This window comes from Macaca thibetana, chromosome X (assembly GCF_024542745.1).
Source record: "Macaca thibetana thibetana isolate TM-01 chromosome X, ASM2454274v1, whole genome shotgun sequence".
Taxonomy (NCBI): Eukaryota; Metazoa; Chordata; class Mammalia; order Primates; family Cercopithecidae; genus Macaca; species Macaca thibetana.
In genome coordinates this window covers 18,202,747-18,225,041 of record NC_065598.1, presented here as the reverse complement: position 1 = coordinate 18,225,041, position 22,295 = coordinate 18,202,747, and the positions used below count along the sequence as shown (strand labels likewise).

Sequence of the window (22,295 nt, the reverse complement as noted above, 5' to 3'; positions counted from 1 at the left end):
TCAGTATATTGTTTAAACTTATGATTATCTCTATACAGTTTAATTGTACAAAACTCTTAAATATATTTCAGAATGTTTAGTGATTATGAACAACACTTTCATTTTTAAAGTCCTCAGATTATGAGTACATTGATAAGCCATATTAGATAACAGTACTTTCTTAAATAATGTCAGAAAAAAATAAAAAATAATTAAATAAAAGAATATTAAATAAAAGAACTAAATTAAATAAAAGAATAGGGCAAAACTGCACATTGGCAATTAATGACTTACTTTTTCAACATACTCAAACACCAAGTACAACTTCCCCCTCCGACGAAATGCTTCCTTCAGCTCCACAATGTTTTCCTGCTTGAGAGTCCGAAGCATTTTAAGCTCTCGTAAAGTCGTTTCTTTGACTTCTTCATTTTCTAGAATGTAAATAATGGTGAAGAGAGTAAAAGGAAAACTTTCAAGCTACTGTTCAAAGAATTCCAAGAACACTGAAAACACTCCAATTTCACTTTCCACTTTGAGTACTTCTGCATAAGAAGTCCAAGAATGGAATATTAAATAATATGTTTTCTTGTTGAAAGGATCAAGAATAAGAAAATCGAAGAAAGGGTTTACTTGATCAGCACAAACTTGACTTCCTGTTTATATTTTCTTATACTCCTTTTACTATGCGTATGTATAAAAATTTTCTTATACTTCTTTTACTATGTGTATGTATAAAAACACACTTACAGATACAACATAAGCATCCATTGTCATTTGAACTCTAACACTCTATACAAGGAAGGAAAGAGATTAAAAAGGCCATAAGGAATCAAAAGTATCAGTGTGCAGAGGAACCTCTATGCAGCCAGCATCTGTAGTAGCTGATGTTTTTAAGGATGGCATGAAGCTTTGGCCTAAAAGAGCATTTTATTCCTTAGGCTGCATGAGTCACCTCAGGGAGCAGAGGTCATGTGCCAAGCATCCACAATGCAAGTCACAGCCAAGTTGCAGGGAATTCTGAGAGTGTCTAATCTTCTCTCTGAACAGCAGCTGCTATAGGTTCCTGCTGTCCTCCCTGTAGCATGTCCATCTGTCCATCCCAGATGGTGTAGCTGTTCTGGGATGGAGAACTTATGCTGAACCAATAGACCCTCTTCCATACCATCAACTTCATTCATGATAACCTCCACGGTTATGGAGGAAGGACAGAAGTCATATTAACTCTAATGGATTAATTGGCAGGGGAGTGATGAAAATAATATTTCTATTTAAATGAGTTTGTATTATACCTTTAGATTTACCCGGGAAATCTTAACTACCATGTTTTTGCATATATGTACCAGGATACAGGTTCATAATCCTTCATCTACAAGTCCAAAATCCAAAACACAGTCTAAAAACTGAAAGCTTTTTCTAAGTTTGGGGCAAATTCACTGAGGGCTAACACATGAAATGACATGAGACTATTTACAGTCTTTGTTAATCCAATCTAATATGAACATTCATATGTTGTGCTATAGAAATACTACTTGATTACTGGGTACTATGCATTATAACATGCCACACGTCCATTCTAAAATCCAAAAATTATGAAGTCTAAAACACATGCAGCCACAAGCTTTTGGGTAAGGGCCAGAATCCTAGCTTGAGAGCTGTGTGACCCTCAGGATCAGACATGTCTTTCAGTGTGAGAAGGAAGAAAATGGAGTGTGGAGATAGGGGCACAGAAGCCTAATAAATACACCCTCTAGAAGAAAGGCTCTCTAAGCAAGGCACGCAGGAGGAAAAAGGCTGAATGGATTCCAAAGGGAGAGGGAAGATTCTAAATGCAGAGCCAGGAGTGTTTCCTCAGATTATTTTCTATCCCAGCCCCCTTTCCCAACCCTCCACTCAAACTGAGTTTAAAGAAAAGGGAATGACATAATAAAAGCAAGGGCTTTGTAGCACCCGAGTATCCATAACAAACTGGGAGCATAGAGTCAACACTCCCTTGTGAACTGGTTACATAAGTGAAGTATTCTACTTTAGCCAGAAAGCTGTTGGAGAACACTGGAACACAGATTAGGACCAAGAGACATACTGCCTATGAGAACACAAGAACCAGCAGTAGGAAAGGCCAACTGCATAAGCAGTGAATTACCTGGCTCACACCAAGATGGTCAATAGGGAACGGGGTACTTACAGCGAAAAGAGCATGACAGTGGATGCCACCTGGCAGTGGGGGAATGTCTGAGATGCAATTGGGGACATCCCAAAGTAACTTAGAGGATTGGGAGAGGACAAAGGTCCAGGTGTTCTGCAAATTGGGGCTGCGCCAGAGCAGCGGTGTTCTGTGACTGTTAGAATGCTAAGGTAGCTGCAGCTGCTGAAGCCCAGGAATACCAGCACTTTCCTAAAGAAGCAAGATCAGGAACATGCTTCTCTGATATCCCCTCTGAGTTACTCAAGGTTGGGGTAATCAAACTAAAATCCATCTATCTCTAAGAAACAGAATAACACATAGATCTCAAATAAGAAACAAATGATCTAACGAGGGACTAATTTAACAAGATACAAGTCTACTGATTACTCATGACCTGGTCTGTGCCTGTCTTTCCATCCCCATCTCATGTCCCTCTCCCTCACCTCCATCTTTCAGTTCCCAAAATAGCCCCAAACTTCATTTTTCCACCTTAATGGCCTTCAGACTTGCTCCTTCTGCCGACAATGCTCAGTCTACTACATAGACTCTTGACAGGGCTTGCTCCTTCGGGTCTTAGTTTAAATGTCACTCCTCCAGAGCCTTTCCCAGACCATGAAAGCAAGTAGGCCCCCATCCCCATTATTCCTTATCACAGTTCTGGACTTTTCTTTCACAGAACTTCTCACCATTTTTCTTGATATATTTGTTTGCTTAGTGGTATACAATCTATGCAACCACCCCTGCTAAATCAAGAGCTCAAGGAGGACAGGACTCAATTCCTCTGTTCAACAATATACACTAGGACTGTACCTGACACAAGGAGAGGGGATCAATACATTCTTCCTATACGAATGCTTCACCTTTGGCTGTAAGGAAATCTCTGCTCATACATGCCTAACTCTTCCTCACTTCAGTCACAGCAACTGGAGGGCAAACAATAGGCACTTTGCCTCCCAGTTTTCTTACAGCACTGTCAATTTCCTCAAGCACCGCTTATCACGCAGTATGATAAACTGAATTTCTTTTCTCCCTATTCACCTCTGTCCCTAGGTGTCTTCTACAGTATGTGATTAGAAACAATGGAGGACACAGAACACTGACAGTGCTCAGGGTCAAGAACACACACATATACATGCACACAAATACCTAAATAGAAAGAAAATCATTAAGAGCATCCATAAGCTATGATGCTTGGTGAATTCTTGGTACTGGAAATGCAAATGAAAAAACATCGTACTATTATTTGTTACCAGCTTGTGGCAGTTTCACTTTGCTAATGGATAAACCCTCTTCAGAATGGCCGCATCAGAATGGTTTTAGTAGAAGGAACAGTGGACTAGGACTAGGGAGACCTAGATTCTGGACTCAGCCTTTTATTTTTATTTTATTTTATTTTATTATTTTATTTTGGACTCAGCCTTTTAATCAACCAACAGTACACCATGCAACTTTAGGCAAGCCACTTAAGTTTTCATCAGTAAAAGAAACAAATAAATGCCTCCATCTCCCAAAAATCCTATTGCCTTTTTCAAATCTAATAATCTATTATTTCTTTTCATTAAAATTTTATTGATTATGAGCCTAAACCTCATGGAACTTTGCTGCTTTGTTATACATACATTATTCGAATCTGTATTGACTCCACTTAACAATGGTTAGAGAAGATAAATGAATCATCAAAAAGCAGCACACAAAATTACCTAGAATGTAGCGCCCAAACAACCTCATCTGAGCAGCTGTTTTTAGGAAATAAAGGCTTTTCTACTTTATGCCAGTCATAGTATTAAAAGTTGAGGTAAACACTTGAGCACCAAGATTGCAATGAATGGGAACAGGCAGGAAGTGGAGTTAATTCCCTAAATTCAAGCAAAATGGGCGCTCTTCATTATTACTGGGTACATCCTATAATTTTGCTTTTCTAAGTACTTTGAAGGTTCCTGGCCTGCCCTGCACTTTAGGATGAAAATTGTCAACTAAATTATCAGATGACGAGGGGAAAAGGAAGGCACATTCGAATTACACAGGCTTCTCTTCTGGGAGGTACACAAAGTAGGAAAGCATTTTGCAAGGCATTACAAAATGCCTCACAAAAGCATTCAGTAAGGCATTTTCAAAGGATGGTAGCACAGCCCACTGAAATGAGCACAAAAATCACTGCCATGTAGTTGAAATAATCCCCATGGATTCTTTGTCTAGGCTAGGATTCTTTATCAAGGTTGGGCTCCAGTTTACAAATCAAGAAACCAAGTCTAGAAAGGATAACTTTCTCAGGGTGCATGAGCTGAAGGTCACATTCTACCTCATAGGAACAAAGGTGGCATAGTATACAATACAGTGAGTTTTGGAAAGTGAGTCACAGTACCCAGGTTGAGGTATAACTATGCTACCGTTTAGCTGAACGGCAAGGCTGCATTGTATGGGTGGAAGAAAAACTCAACGAAGATCCTGGGTCAGCACTTTAGTTGCAATTATTCACATACACGCCATGCAACTTTGGGCCTGAGGTCCATCATCTGTACACTGGGGCTGAGTTATACTGGATTATTCAGAAGGACTCTTCCCGAGTCCATACTTCTATGTGATAACTGCTTATGTGCATGCTGACCCACCTTGTCATCAGTTATCACTGAGGGCGTTTAGCTGAATGCAGGATCAACTCTGACAAAGTTATGTGCAGATATATAGAAACCCCACTGAGTGAGGACAAAATGGCAGGGTGGAAAAAGGATGCTAAGTAAAAACAACCCCAAAACTGTCCTACTTCTAAACTTACCAGTAAGGCAAGTTAACATACCTAAAAATCAAGAGCGATTTACTAAAGTAAAAGAGAACAATTCTTAAGAAGAAAGATCACAGGAGCAAAGGAGATTAAAAGATAACTGATGAAAAGAGAAAAACCTAAAGATGAGCAGAAACTCTATTGTAACTCTATTTTTAAAGAACTGTGGGCTTAGAAAGGAAATCCAGGAATAGCTGTAACCTACTTTGTGAAATCACAAACCTGACATTTTTGTATAGCCGAAGAGCCCCCCACCCCAAATGGACCTTTAAACAGATAAACTGATAAAGCAAAATCAACCCATCCTTGATCAAAACCACGGGGGTGCCATATTTGAGTCTGGTTGCTCTTATTGAAGAAGGGACATCAACAGACAGACAACGTGCCTGAGGGAGTTTGAATGCTAGTGCTACTGTTACATACACCAAGAAAGATGAGGACCCTCCAATCTTTAGAGATGAAGAACACATAAAAGCACAGTAGAAATTTATGAAATCACAGAAGATGCAAAATGATCACCAAATCCTAGAAGAATCCCTGAAGTCTGAAGGAGGTCCATGTTGAAAATGAAAAGGAAGTATGGTAAAACCATGACTAGCCAGAATGCTCAAGCTCAGTTAATCAAATTCTTTGTTTAGTCAAGGGTTGGACTTTTTGTATCAAGGCCTCTTTCACATAGAAATCAGGCTCTTGAATTTAAGGACTACAGATTACGAACTCTGGTTTTGTACCATTATATAAAATAAGAGACCAGAGTACTCCTGATCCAGAGATCAGTATAGAGCTTTCCAGTGTCTGGGTAAACAGAAGAATAAAATAAATTAGAAGACAGAACAGATGATCAATTAAATGTTTTCTAACAATTAAGAAGAATATGTCCATTCCAAGAGGAAGACAGTTCTCTACAGAAAACATTAAGCAGCAGAATATGAAATGCAAGTAATTTTATTTCATATAAAAGCAGAGACAAAACCTAAGTTTCATCTTAAATGCAGACTACTGCATAGCTCCCTGGAGTCAGCCTCCTTGCCATGCACAGAGGCCCAGTGACAAGTAGAGAGGCTCTCCTCTCACTCCATCACCTTACATTTAAGGAAAGATGGAAAAGTCTAAAGAAGCAAAAAGAAGGTCCAAATGTATGTCAAAAATAAATTCTAGACAATAGGTTTTCCTCAAGTAAAGGTTGGACAGACAACGTTTTGAATTCTTGCTGGTCCAAAGCTATATAATCTAAATCAGCGCTCTTGGGTTATTTAATAAATTGAGGACAGCAGACACTTGTACTTGTGTATGTATGAGAATGACAATCCAATAGTGATACATTATCATCTGAACATCAAACCTCATTGCAGAAGATGGGAGTCATAGGAAGGGTAGAAGAATTGGGCTAAATTTGTAATTTATACATAGTCTGAAAAGTGCCTTTTAACTAAATAATCTCTAGTATCTTTATGGTCTATGGTCATTTTTTTCCCTTCTCAGAAATTCCAAATAATGAGCAGAACTATTACAATGAACAGAACTAATACAATGGAGACTTCTGGTTGGTCAGGTGTTTACTAGATAAAATTTCTCTGCAGGAACTTAATAGCCAAACTTAGAATACCATCATTTAGGGTATCTTAAATAACTCATTATCAGAGACTCCAAATTTATGAAGTGTCAACAAGCATCAAAACAAGAAAAAATTAACTAATGAAGTAAGCTCAGACAAAATTTTTTTGTTACTCAAACATTCTTCCCTTTTAACAGGAATCTATATCCCCAAGTCAGGGTGTCAAAGTCTTTCAGAGAGAATCACAGGCAAAGACACTGATAAATTATCAGATAGAACTGTATCTGCTAACAACTAGAGAATAAAAACCTCAAAAAGCCAAGGCTTGGTGGCTCATGCCTGTAATCCCAGCATTTTGGGAGACTGAGGCAGGAGGATCTCTTGATCCCAGGAGTTCGAGACCAGCCTGAGAAACACAGCGAGCCCTCGCCTCTACAAAAAATGAAAAAATTAGCTGGGAGTGGTAGTGTGCACCTGTAGTCCCAGCTACTTTGGGAGGCTGAGGCAGGAAGATTGCTTGAGCCCCGGAGTTCGAGACCAGCCTGAGAAACATAGCGAGCCCTCGCCTCTACAAAAAATGAAAAAATTAGCTGGGAGTGGTAGTGTGCACCTGTAGTCCCAGCTACTTCGGGAGGCTGAGGCAGGAAGATTGCTTGAGCCCAGGAGTTCAAGGCTGTATTGAGCCATGACGATGCTACTGCACTCTACCCTGGGATATGGAGCAAGACCCTGTCTCTCCCCCGCCCCGCCCTACACACACAGCCTGAAAAAGAAGAAGACACATAGACAGGAATAAAAAAAGAAGAGAAAACTGACAAAGCTTTTTATATATTTCTTAATCATCCTGTTTACTATATAAGCTAGTCATTGGCCTAGCCTACAATTTTACTTTAAAAACTGTTCCTCCTCCCAAAAAGGTTAACACTTGATTCTTTCTTGAAATAGCATATTAGTTGCTACTATAACCTAACTCATGTTAACTATAAACTTATTTTCATAATTTTAGTTTCATTTTACCCACTTAAAGTCCCAAAATAAACTTTTATTTGCTATGAAATTTTGATTCCCATTTTAAATAGTGATCTATCATCCTGGGATAATAAAGACTTCTTGAACTAAATAGTAGTCTAACAAAATATAGTTTCACAAACATTTTACATAAATTTGTGAATACATATGAATTTAACAAGAAAGTAGGACATTAGCAAAATCTTTTAAAGCTACTAGAAGTTAACATATATTCTCACAAAATATTCCGTGATATTAGTGAGAGAATACATGGTCCCCAACTTACAATGGTTTGACTTCTATTTTTTGACTTTACAATAGCATGAAAGCCATATGCGTTCAGGAGAAACCATACTTAGAATACCCATAAAATCATTCTGGTTTTCACTTTTACTACAGTATTCAATAAATTACATGAGATATTCAACACCTTATTATAAAATAGGCCTTGTTATATGATTTTGCCTAACTATAGGCTAATGTAAGTGTTCTGAGTATGTTTAAAGGAGGCTAGGCTAAAGCTATGATGTGTGGTAAGTTGAGTGCAGTAAAGGCTTTTTTTGGAGACAGAGTCTCACTCTGTTGCCTAGGCTAGAGTGCAGTGGCATGATCACGGCTCACTGCAGCCTCAACCTTCTGGGCTCAAGCAAGCCTCCTACATCAGCCTACTGAGTGGCTAGGACTACAGGCATGCACCACCATGCCTGGCTAATTTTTTAAAAATTTTTTTGCAGAGACAGGGTCTCGCCATGTTGCTGAGCCTGGTCTCAAACTCCTGGGCTCAAGCGATCCTCCTGCCTCGGCTTCCCAAAGTGCTGGGATTACAAGTGTGAGCCAGCACGCCCAGCCAAAGCATTTTGTACGTAACAATTTTTTCCACTTATGATGGGTTACTGGGATGTGGCCTCATCACAAGTCAAGGAGCATCTGCACTGGATTACCTTGAACATGGCTCAGACCAAGTGCATCCTATTTCAGTTCACAATATTTTTACAGGATTATTTCATTATCTTCACTAAGACTTTTAAACATTAGATCTAGATAATCACTGCCATAATATCAAATGAATATTTCAAGAATAACTAATAAAGGGGATTAATGAGAGCTACATGACAATGAGGGCAATACTATCATGACACTCTGTTTTTTATTATAATTGGCTAAAATTTAAGATAATAAACTGATTGAGAATTAAATGGTTTACACAGGGGTTGAATAGACATCCTTACCTGAATGAGACTATCTATATACACTTCACACTCCAAAAGAGTTGTTTACCGAACATGTATCCTTTCTTTCCATTAAGCAAGACACTACTCCAGCCAGAGAAAAAGGGTAAAGACAGAAAAAAGAGAGCACTAGTACCTCCCTGGAGAAATGTAAACAGCAGGTAAGTGGGCCAGACTGGAATGAAAAAGTTTATGAATAATAGGATTTATCTTTGGGTTCTAGCACAGAAATGTTTTGGAAGTATCCCTCTAGAAGTATGTGTAGGTGGTCATTGACAAGGTGGGGTGGGTGATAAGACTGCATGCCTTTGAGGGATGGTGAGTGATAATGGTCTAGCAGAGATGAGGGCAGACCAGACTAATGTTTTGTTGGTTTAATAAAATAAGGGCAGATCAAATGCTTTCCATGTCTAGACTATTCATGCATTCCCAATATCATGTCTAGAAACAGTTTCTCTCACCTCAAAATGATCCAAGTTCCATGTCTCCATTCAGGCAATAACTGTTCTCTACTGTGTTTTACTGTTATTTATTTGCAGGTCTTAATTCTCCTAATAGGTCATATGCTTCTTGAAAGTATCCACACCTCAACTCTTACAGCACTTCACTCAGTGCTCAATGAATTTCAATGGATACACTAGATTTCTACTCTAAAGCTATCATAACACAGGTAAAAATATATAATTGAAGCTAAGAATTGGTATGCACAAGATAGAGATTATAAAGAACATGGTATTCACTTAAAAAGAAAGTAATGGGGCTGGACAAGGTGGCTCATGCCTGTAATCCCAGCACTTTGGGAGGTCAAGGCGGGCGGATCACTTTGAGCTCAGCAGTTGGAGACCGGCCTGGGCAACATGGCAAAACCCTGTCTCTACAAATAAAATACAAAAAAATTAGCTGGGCGTGGCGGCGCACACCTGTAATCCCAGCTACTCAGGAGGTTGTGGCTGTACAATCACTTGAGCCTGGGGAGTAGAGGTTGCAGTGAGCCAAGATCGCGCCACTGCACTCCAGCCTGAGTGACAGTGTGAGACCCTGTCTCAGAAACAGAAAAAGATGGCACACATGGCCTAGATTGTACTTTTTACAAAATCTGATGACAGTTATTATTTTTGGTGGTAACTGATGCTTGCCAATATGCCCTGAAAGATGAATGCACAGCCAGAAGCCTTTACATGCATGCGAAGATTGTGCTCTGATCTACTGTTGCAACCACTCTTTTTAGGAAATCACCATTTGTCTCTCAGCCACCTGTTGACCCAAAGTCACTGCTCAAAGAGCTCATTTCCAATGGTATCACAGTGGGATGGCCTGGGGCTACTGCTTCCTGCTAGACCACAAATATCCCATTTGAAGCAAGATTTTTTTGTCTCCCCAGAACAAGCAAAAAGTTCTTTTTTACCTTCCCCTTTTTACCTTCCCTTTATGCCTGCCCATACAATGACTGCTAAAGTTCCCAGCTGATATGCATGTGTTTCATATAACTAGCACATCAGAGATGGATTACATCAAATACTACTGCATCTATCCTGGAGCAAGTCCCTTTTTGTTATTTAATGTTTGCTAAGTCTCTGAGGTGAGGGTGATGAAACTGTTCATAAATATAGAGGCTGGTGTCTTACATCACTTAGGGGATGTGTGCTGATGAAGGTAAGTTATGACTGCTATTTCCATACTTCTGATTAGATATCAAGATTGATGCTGTGTTGATACTTCTTACACCTAGACCATAGTTTTTCAAATAGCAGGCTCTGACTTATTAGTGGTGAAGTCAATCTATTTGATGTCACAATAGGTATTTATATGAACAGGAGAGAACAGAAAGTAGAGAGCTTCGCATTCATATAATAAAGAAGTTCGTGACATTTTTGCTTCATTTACATATAGTGTTACATATATGTGCGGACACTGGGTTAGGATATGAAATATATTTCTAGTGTGGGTCTCAGTCCAAAAAGTCTGAAAAAAAATGTTGTCTAGAGCACCTTAAAGGCCACACCTATTTTTGTCAAGAGTTTCTCTATTTGGCTATCTTTGGATGGCCAACAGTCTAGAGTTTAAAACTAATGAACTACTGAAATGCATTATTTTAAACTTTCTTGCCCAGCATGGGGTAATTTTACAACTCTGTCTGAAATGGTCCGGATATGATGAAGGCCCCTAAGCATAGTATTTCTTCTTAAAAAGCTTTTATTCTCCCAATGCATTATTCTAAATATAAAATCAATCCCTCAATATATCCTTGTATTTCTAATTCTGACTAGGAGCTGGAGATGACAGTAACCAATACTGAAATCTTTCACATAGTACTTGCTATTTGTGTGGACCCCCAGGAGTATTTACTTGAAGCCAGTTTTTAAATTTTAATAATATTTAGAAACAGCGTAAACAACATTTCTTCTAACCAGCCTTTGGAGCAAGATTTCCAAAGCTGACTGCAACCTTAAAATAAAAAGATGAATTTTCTAATATCGTGAGATTTGAAAAGATCCACATAAAAGGAACTAAATGTTTGAAAGTAAAGCATAAGAAATAAGCTATATTCACTTTGAGACTGTGACTTCAAAATATCAGGAATAGACAGTGTCTGACCAGCTAGATCCCACTTCTTCCACACTCTATTTATAAAAACTTTATACAGAAGGAAAAATACATATATACAGATATATATACATATATATATATCTACCTTCACTGTCCTTGAATTTCTTGATTGCCACAATTTCATGTGTTTCCTGCAAGGGAAAAGAAAGCAGAAGGAAAGTCATTCTCCAGTGTTTTTCCGACTGGGGATTCCAATTGCCTGGGGGTATATTCTGGGACAGAGTAGCAAGAAGCCAGAGTGTCAAAAATACATCATCTTCCTCTCCCCCGCCACCCCTCATTTCTTGGTTCCAAAATTCTCTTTCTTATCACCCCACAAACATTGTCAAGGAAGGAAAGGAAGAAAGGGAGAGGGTGTGGAGCAAAGAGCAGATATGGTGACGGAATATGCTTAACTCATAAATCATTAGTGTCAATGTCTTGAGGATACTCAAAAGTGCCAGGATGAGTGGCAGACTCTCATCTGTACTGCCCTCTGAAGTCCAGAGACACATTTTAATTGGCCTTCTAAGACCAAGAAAGGGCCTCTCCAATACACAGTAGTTGCTGGTAGCAGAATGCTAACAAGCATATCTAATTTTCTCCAGCTCGTCCCTATTGATGGCCATTGCAAATCCAAAGTGAGATAAACATTCCATCACCAAATACCAATCATCACCTTCGTCCTGCCCTTATTTATCTCTTCTCAACAGAAGAGATAACAGAATTCTGCCTTAAAAGAAAATATGAAAATCTTTTTTGTTGTTTTTGGTTGGGAGGAAAGAAAATAAGGGCTGGAAAGGAAATGGAAATGCTAAGAACTAAGTACCACTAAACTAAATAACTTGTATCCAATTCTGGTACATAAAAGCAATAAAAAAGCTTTTGGCAAAATAATTAATATAAATTCTTCAAAGCCAACATGTCATATGAAAGCCTTCTGAATGACTCAGGCCTGTTCTTTTTTACTCTAAGTGGGGACACTTTCAGATCAAATCTTTTAATATTTAATAAAACGTCCCTGCATCAAAACAAAGACTTTAAAATTAAACACAATACCAGGCAAGTGCTATAAATTATGGAGGAAAAAGACACTTAAAGGTACTGTGTTTTTGTTTTTAATGAAGGAATAGGATTGTAGGGTACAGACAACTTACTTGTACGTATAGGGTACAATTTATTTGTACATTAATGCATCTTCTGACTTAAAGAAACTCCTTCTTCCAGGTATTTTATTATTGGGAAGGAAGAACTGCCAATTTTAAGTAATGCAGAAGATGATCAGCTAGAATATTATCCCACGTAGTACAAAGGTGACTCTTTTATATACGCTACTCTCCCATAATACATTGATACCATGTTCTTACCCAGCTCCTTTTCTAATGGCTCTAGCTAGCAATCTACCTACAGCATAACTGAAAGACCAGACCCTATCAGGAACCTCCTCTTGCTTTTCTCACAGCACAAAGGTGTAGCCTCCAGGAATAGAGAAAAACTGCACATATCTCAAATGAATATTGTTCCAGGTAGTGTTCTATCTTATATTCCACTCTAACTGAAAGACTCCCACATACATTTCTTTCATTGCATCCTAGGCATTAAAATTGTCTGATTTTATAAAAGATTTTACTCAGTTCAAAACGGTCCACTGATGTGACTACAAATTTAAATTTGTAACTGGCACATTTATACCACCTTGAATAAATTCATTAGTTATTTTTCTCTGGCATCTCATAAATACAATTTACTGTATAAAGCGACGGCTAATGGGGGTCAAATAAAATTTTTATTCTTTTATTTATCCTTTCAAGAATACCACGAAAATCCTCTCTCCTCAAAACTCACTCTCTCCGCCTCCCCCAATATGGTTTATGTATTTACTTAAAGAATGAAGTCGAACAGATGAAGTTTTCTACATTAAACCAATTCAGTGTTTAGTGAAAAACACATGCAATTAAGAGAAGATGCTGGAAAGAATTTAACATTTCACATGTATTCAAACTGCTTATAAAAATAATATAAACTCATTACAGAAAATACAAAAAGAATATAAAGGGTACAAAAAGGATATAGAGAAGACATTTACAAAATTAACTCTTGCTAATATTTTGGTATATTTTCTTCTAGTAAATTTTTCTCAAATGGTAGTAGTAATACTGGATATCTTATTGTATGTTGTTTTTATTTCACTTGATATTATATAAGCAACATTTCAAGCTGTTATTTTTAAAACCACCATTTTTCATGGATGGCTATTTAACAAGTCTATTAATGAACATACTTCAACATCTGCATCTGTATTTCCACAGAGTAAATTCTATAAGTGATATAATTGGTTCAAAGGGTATGAATGTTAAAGGTTCCCAATATATACTGATAAACTGACATCCAAAAAAACCGTCATGTCACAGTTCCCTTCAGCAGTGTATGAGAATATTCACTCTACACCCATTGCCAAAACAAAATAAAATCATTAAAAAAAAAACTTCTCTGGCATTCAATGAGATTAGAGAAGTTTTCTTCTAATAAGTGAAATCCGGTCCCCCAGGGTTAATATTTTCTTGCTGATTCATGGATGATAACTTATTGCCAAATTCTGTTACAAATCTTTTCCCCAGGTTGTTGTGCTGCTAGAGTTTTGTTGTTGTTGAATATAAATTATTACAAAGTCAAGTTTACTGATACAGGCATTTGTAATTATGTCCATTACTTTTGTGCTCAAAGTCCTTACTTAGCCTGAGCATGGTTAATATTCATCTGCATTTATGTATCTTGATATTTTAATTATTTCTTTCCTTAAATCTTTATTCACTTGTAATTTATTTTAATATATGACATGGTGAGGGAATCCAGATTTAATATAATTTCTAAACACTAAACCAATTTTCCCAATACCCTTTACCAGATATTTTTAGTTGTTACATCTTAGCATCCTTACATATAGATACTAGATGTGCTTTCAGAGCTTTCTAGTGGACTCTAGCCTAGTTTAGTATAGGCTACTGATCTGTTCTTACGCCAGAACCAGTGTTTAAAGTATTGTGACCTTCAACTGTTTTAAATTAATCTGAGGTTATCGACACTGATTCTTCTTATACCATTTTGTTAAATATATTTATTTTTGAGAGCAGGGTTTGACTGTTGAATTTAATTTGTAATTATAGATACATGAGCTATAATATATATATTTTTTTTACATATTCAGTTTGCTTCACTGTTTACCACCAGTCCTTTTCTTGTATGGTTTATACATATTTGAGTGATTGATTTGCATTCATGTTTTGCTCAGCCAGAGTACATCTTTGAAAGATTTTCTGACAAAGTGTCTTATTTTCCAAGTCTTTGCATTTTTGAACATCTTCACATATACATGGCAACTTGATAGGCACGGAATTCTTGGGAAGGCAACCTTTTATTCTTCAGAGTCACTGGAAGCTTAAGTGCACCATAAAGCCCTGGAAAATGCCATTCACATCACAGACACCAGAGTCTATATGCTTATTAAAGCAACTTAATGCAGGTAGGAATAAAGTGTCTTCTTGTAACAAAATCTATATACTAAGATATTTTTCCAAGAAGAAGGAAATTAAGGGTCTAAAAAGAAGGACTGCCATTTTCTAACATAAAGAAATTATAATACTGTCACATAAGGCATCAAATGGGGAACAATGACCTGACAGTCTCTGGTATTTGTAGCAGAAAAGAAGTATGAGGCCTATTTGGATTTTGTTCCAATATAGATCACTTCTTTTTTCTCCCTAAATACTGTTAGAACTTTTCCTTTTCCTTGAAATAAAAATTTTAAATTATTCGGAATATATCTAGAGGAGTGTGTGTGAGTGTGTGTATGTGTATTTTTTGAATCAATAATACCTGGAAATCAATGAAATTAGAAAAGTCTCCTTATAGCAACCTTATATGTTGTTTCTACTCCTATTTTTCTATTATTTTCCACCACAAACCTTACAACTTTTAGGTTGGATCTTTCATAATTGTTTAGTATGTTTTGTACTAAGTTTTTGTACTTAGTATGCAACGTTCATGATTGCATCATCAGCACCTAGAATAGCAGGCACATAGTGGGTGTTCGATAAATATTTAGTAAATGAACATTAATGAGTTCAAAAGTGCTACACAATTTTGTTTTATCCATTTAAGGCTTCTTTCACTTGTCTTTATCTCAGCCAACTTCTGCATTTTTTGCCTTGTTTAGCTTATTCACTCTCTGTAGAGGTCTTATCTTCCTAGCTTTCTTTTGGGAGACTAAGCAGATGTCTTAACTTTATTGGTTTGTTAGAAAAAGTCATTTTCAGAACCATGTGTTGCTTCTAAATCTTCACAGCAATGTTTTATCTTCCCCTATCTTTTCATAGTGTTTTCTCTGCTCCACCCTTTAAAACTCATTCTTACTAAGATGGAAAGAGATCCACCAGGACTGGCATTTGGCCTCAACTTGAACTTCAAATATGAACTGATGCACCCTGAGCCCGATTTTAGAACCTGGCTCACTAGCACATATCCTTCCCATTGGGGTTGGCTGGTCTGAGGTTAAACTGCCTGGCCAGGGTTCTCTGAATAAGAAGAGCACATGCCATTAGCTGTTTACCTCATGGCATTCTGGAGACCACATTTCTAAGCACAGCCTCTCTTCCCTCTACCTTCACCACACTTTGCCACGGGGGACTCTGAATCCTAGGATAGTACATGCCTTTTCCAATCCTTCCTTGCTTCTTCCCTTACTATATTTAGGACATTTTGGTCTCTGCAAAGATCTGGAAATGCAGATGCTAATGCAGGCTAGTAGGGGGCTGAGAACTCCAGCTCCAGCGGTGTCAGATTATGGTTAACCTCAGTGAGATGGTTGCTTATTTTTCAGTTCCTGTGAGCATGGGTCCAAGGCATTTCCTACTCCCTTTGGATATCTGGCCTGATTTGGGTTCATAAAGTAGGATAAACAGCATGATGTTCAAGAGTATGCTTTCAACCCAGTACTGCTAATAAAATTAATTCTCCCTGGACTTTGCTAGCAATCTTCGATGTTTAGTTTATTAATTTGTAAAACTTCATGGGTATTTAATGGAGAGGTAGGAAGTAACACGCCAAGCTTTATTACTTATTCTACCACCACCCTGAGATGCTATATATAATAAAGGTGTAGACAAAGAGAAAAACATACAAAAAATAACTCTGAAAAACTTGTTTTGAATTTAATTTATTCATAAAAGTATACCATTGCCCCCACAACGTCTGCAACAGAATGTCACCAGCTGTAGTTAGCAAGATAGGCATAGTTTGCTACTTGTTTCAGTGTCTTTATTTAAAATATGAGGTATTTAAAAGCTGACATCTTAAGCAATAAACTAAGAATGTTATCAAATATATCAGTAATCTATGAATGATAATTCTATGCCTCACCCTTAATTCTACCTTAAAATTGGAATTGTATTATGTATTTTGGAACACAAACAGAAAGACTAGGTAACTTTAGATAAAGGTTCCTGGATTGTACTACCGTCTCCATGAGTAAACAAACCATATCAAGGCATTTCACATTTCCCAGAATAAATTTCCCCAGCTGGAAAAAAAAAAAATCAGAAAGAGAATAAAAAATAAATGTTATGAGTACTAACAAATAGAAATATCTGGAGAGCCTATAGTTCCTTCAATATTCTCAAGATCTCTACCCCATAAAAATCAAGCCTCAATCACTAGAGACTCATACTAGACAGAGAGACTTATAACCATCAACTCACTTGCGTTGCTGATTGTCTAAAGTTTTGGGTCATTGTTTTATTAGCAGTATTAATTGTCCCTTACTTAAGATTCTGGCAAAGCAACTAACTGGTATTAACAGCCATACAATTTACTAAGTTATTTTAAAATGCAGTTATATAACTTAATTATGCTCTGGAACAGTGAATTCTTTAAACTGATCATACACTGTATAAGGAAGTAGCAGGAGCCTTATTTTTCAAATCTTTTGCTAAGTTAAAATATCCAACAGGTATCATGAAACAGAACAGAATAAAATACTCTTTTATTCTCCTATTCACGGATTACGCCATTTCAAAAGGTTATAACAGTTATTCCTCGGTATCTACAATGATATAGAGGGGGCCACTGGTTCCAGGATCCCTGAGGATACCAAAATCCATGGATGCTCATCCCTGACATAAAATGGCATAGTATTTGCATATAACCTATGCACATTCTCCTATATACTTTAAATTATCTTTTGATTACTTACACTACCTAGTACAATGTAAATGCCATGCAAATAAATAGTTGTAATACTGTGTTATTTTTATATGTATTTTTATTGTTGTATTTTTAAATTTTTGTTTGTTTTTCTGAATATTTTCGATCCTCAGATGGTTGAATTCATCAATGTGGAACCTGCTGATATGGAGGGCCGTCTGTAGTCTACAATTCGTTTTCTAATTACTCTCTGAGGAAGTGTTTTCTTGGGAGAAATTCTTTATTTCATCATCCAAATAGCAGGGAATGTAACTTGATAACTAAAGTATTGTAAATATTTCTGTTCACGTTTTATTTGCAAATATCCTGTCTGCTCCCTGGGCATAAGTAAAACCCTACAAACATAGAAACTACTACTTTATTGTATCTCAGCCTTTTGGCTAAGATCAAGTGAAATTAGTACTTTTTTTTTTGAGACAGAGTCTTGCTCTGTTTCCCAGGCTGGAGTGCAGTGGCGTGGTCTCAGCTCACTTCAACCTCCACCTCCCAGATTCAAGCGATTCTCCTGCCTCAGTCTTCTGAGTAGTTGGGATTACAGGCACATGCCACCACACCCGGCTAATTTCTGTATTTTTAGTAGAGACGGGGTTTCGCCATGTTGGCCAGGCTGGGAAACTACTACTTTATAGACCAGTATGGTCCCTGAAAAAGTAAGCTTCATTTTAAGTTATTATTTTTAAGTACTTTTGTGCCCAGCCCCATGCTAAGTGCTTCCCGTGGATTATTTCACTTAATTCTCAATTCATCATTCTGAGGAGGATCTTATGCTCATTTTACAGATGAGGATACTGAGTTTTAATGAAGTTCCATAATTTGTCCCATGATCACACAGCTAAGACGTAGCAGAGCTGAGATTTTAAACCCAGGAAGACTGATTCTGAATGCCATTTCTCAACCATAATCATGCTATACTGCCTTTGCAAGCCATGTATGTAAATTTTGTTATAGAAAATGATTCTGAAACACACAAACACACATCACCGAGGAGAAATGTTAGTACCAATGAACATTTCTAAATAGTTTTCTAATAATATGTTATAATATTTATACACTTAAAAGAACAGGCAAATATTTCATTACTTCCATCTTTATCTTTTTTACTGTGTAAACCTTCTAAAATAACTTAGTCCAAAAGTATTTATCTTTACATTATAAGTAAAATTATAAAATGGGAGGAAATTCAAGCACAGGATACATTCTATAGCAGGTAAATTATATCAGAGCTAACATGCATTTGCCAAGTACTATAGAAATATAAAATACCATCCATGATATTTATTCAGTGATAAAACCTAGATTTCTCCAGGAAATTCCTTAGAGATCTTGACTTATATTATTTATTATTTGAAAACTACCATAGTTTGTCAATACTAAAAGTTAGATTTACTGCTAAGTTTTAGTACTTCAGACCAAATCTCACACACAAAAAATCTATACCAAAGAAAAAAAGCATTTCAATCAGTCAACTAACAAATGTTTATTGGACCTCTGCTTTATGTAAGGTTTTCTTTTGTATCCTGTGTTTGACATGAGTGAGTAAATGAAGCTGTCTTATATACATAGAAGTTTACAACCTGGTATGTAATAAAAAATGCATGACAAAAGCTAAAAAGTATAACAAATGTTATATGATATGCCGCAGGAGTTCAAAAAAGATCATGCAAATATACAGAAAAAAATGTATATCCCCTTCAGATTTAACAGTTGATAATATTTTGGCTTATTTGCTATGGATCTCTTGCCTTTTGAAACGTAAAATGCCAAAAAATAAAAGTTCATTCATTCCCATTCCCTCTACCCAGAGGTAATTTCTATCCTGAAGCTGATATGTATCATTCCCACACATTTTTATCACTACAAATGAATTTGCCCATAAATTGTATTGCTTTGTGCACTAAAAATCATGCAACTAGCATATGTTATTGCATGTACCTTTTTTCAACCACTTAAAAAAATACAATCTGTATCTGAGATTAAAATCTAAATCTAGTTAAAGGGTTCTCCCTTGGGGGGTGACCATGCTCCCCCCAAGACATCTGGGGACACTTTTGGTTGTCACATAGGCTGGGGGCACTACTGGGATCGAATGAGTAAAGACCAAGAGTGCTGCTAAACATCCCACAATGCACGGGACAGTCCCTACAACAGTCCCAGCCCCAAATGTCGACAGTGCTAAGGGTAAGAAACTCTGCTTGAGTTTATTCATTTTAACCATTTTGTGGTATTTCCCTATAAACATTCCCCCTTAAAAATGTGAGAATGCCATGGTATGTGTATACCTATCTAACAAACCTACATGTTCTGCACATGTACCCCAGAACTTAAAGTATAATAAAAAAAAAATTTTGAGAATGATCACTTGTTGAGGAGATCAGGTAAAGCTTTACTGAAAAATTAATATGCTATGAAAGAAAATTTTAATTGAAAAAGAGAAGATTAAAAGATCCATTCTCCAAAAATTATTAAAATTATCACAGCACTAAAATGTCTACACTCATTTTATAAAACAATGATTACTTTTATAACTTTTGTAATATGGTTCTATTAAAATATTATACCATGAAATGGCCGGGCACAGTGGCTCACGCCTTAATCCCAGAACTTTGGGAGGCCGAAGCGGACAGATCACCTGAGGTCAGGAGTTCGAGACTAGCCTGGCCAACATGGCAAAACCTCATCTCTACTAAAAATACAAAAATTAGCCCGGCGTGATGGTGTGGGTCTGTAATCCCAGATACTTGGGAGGCGGAGGCAGGAGAATCACTTGAACCTGGGAGGCAGAGGTTGCAGTGAGCTGAGATCACGCCACTGTACTCCAGCCTGGGCAATAGAGTGAGACTCCATCTCAGGGAAAAAAAAAAAAAAAAGACAGTGAAATATACCAAAAGGTATACTGAAAACACATTTCCTTTTTTTTTGTAAAAATTTCAGGAACATTTTACATTTGGCCAAAAACAATTTAGTGGAGTCCTACCAAGTCTATACCAATACATGGCAAAACTGCCTATTAAGGTTCACATGATGGAGTTATTATTACAGGAAACACTGATGTAAACTCTAACCTGCTCATAATTAGAATTAAATGGTACACTAAGAGTACTTTAAGAAAACTTATAATTTAGAAAGCATTACAAGAAAAACCATGTATTTACTTCATGTACAGTCTCTAAAAAGAGGATAGTCTTATGAAAATACTAATACTTTTTCAAGAACATGAGACAGCAGGTAGCAAAAAAGGAAGATGTGAGAAGTGGGATCTCACAAAGAGACTTTGCATATAAAATGACTGCCTTCTGGGCGGATCACTTGAGGTCAGGAGTTCGACAACAGCCTGGCCAACATGGTGAAACCCCATCTCTACTAAAAATACAAAAAAATTAGCCCGGCATGGTAGCACACGCCCGTAGTCCCAGCTACTTGGGAGGCTGACACATGAGAATCGCTTGAATCCAGGAGGCGTAGGTTGCAGTGAGCCGAGATCATGCTACCACACTCCAGCCTGGCTGGGCAGACAGAGTGAGACTCTGTCTCCAAAAAAAAACCACAAAAAACTGCCTCCAAGCCAAGTCAGTGATAAATTTCCAACACAACAACTCTGTTTTCTCATTACTTCCAGTAAGACATAAAATCTCTTCTACCATCTCTGGGCTGGATCTGCCCTCCATGCATCTTTTATTGAGATGTAAAATGAGAATGTATGAGTGTAAAATATTCAGACAGAACGCCTAACCATTCCCGCATCTTCCCCTACAAAACCTGGGCCTGTCTCCTGTCCCATATATCTCAGTGAACACTAGCCAGAAATTTGGGATCACTGCTGACATCTCCCCTGTATGCACCACCAAATCCAAATCCATCCAGTCTATCACTAAGTGCTGTTGGGTTTTGCCTCCTACATTGTTTTCAAATGGGTCCACTGTCCTATACCTGAATGCTCCTCCTACCCCTGGTCAAGCCTTTGGCACTTTCACCATGAGTACTGCCACAGCCCTTCTGATAATGTTCATCCCCTCAGCAACTAGGTTCTTCCTTGGGAAAGGAAATCTGATTTCGAACTCCACCATTCCCCTTAAAATGCTCCCAAACTCCACTGACCTGACGACTCTGTCGCAGCTGCTCCACATAGCAGGCCAGGTAGCTCTGCCGCCTCCTCTCCCTAGGTCTCCCTTGCTTGCTGAGTCACGTCTCTCCTTGCCACGTTCTCTACTGCCTTAGGGTCTATTCCCTTTGTTCGTGCAAGCTTTGCCCTCCCTTGCTCACTCAATCCTCTCTCATCCCCCAGATCCTGGCTCAATCAATCCTCACTTCCTCAGAGGAGCCTTCCCACAGCTCCTTGATGAGATCTGAAGGCCCTGTGGTGTTCTCTCAGCAAGAGCCTCTTCTTTATAACTTGCATTAAAGTTCCACCTTTACAGATTTACATGATCACTTGATCAAGGTCTGACTCTACCACTAGACTGCAAGCTTGTAGTTAAGAAATAAATGTATAACTGGTCCAAAATGTGCTCAGCAAAAAAGGACAAGAGCTAGTGCAAATGTCTTACTGTATTGTGTAGCCAATGTAAAACATATATCCTGCTGGCCTGGCTCATTCTTCTCTTTGGATATCAGTTACTAATTCTACCACAGCCTAACACAGAAGCACTTTTTCCTGCCACAATTTTAAAAAGAAAAAGACATTCCTTGGTATATAAGGAAAAACCAACCAGCCAAGAACAC

The 22,295-nt window shown here is 37.6% G+C and overlaps 1 protein-coding gene across 3 annotated transcripts in view; it reads right to left on the bottom strand.

The window, feature by feature from the left end:
• CDKL5 (cyclin dependent kinase like 5) overlaps positions 1-22,295 on the bottom strand; it is a 226,042-nt gene that overhangs the window by 78,461 nt on the left and 125,286 nt on the right. For all 3 annotated transcript variants that reach the window (XM_050777522.1, XM_050777521.1, XM_050777524.1), the window contains 2 exons: positions 11,425-11,470; positions 274-410 (listed from right to left, as the gene is read on the bottom strand). In XM_050777522.1, the coding sequence (XP_050633479.1) occupies positions 274-410; positions 11,425-11,470 (183 nt within the window). The remainder of the gene's footprint in view (positions 1-273; positions 411-11,424; positions 11,471-22,295) is intronic.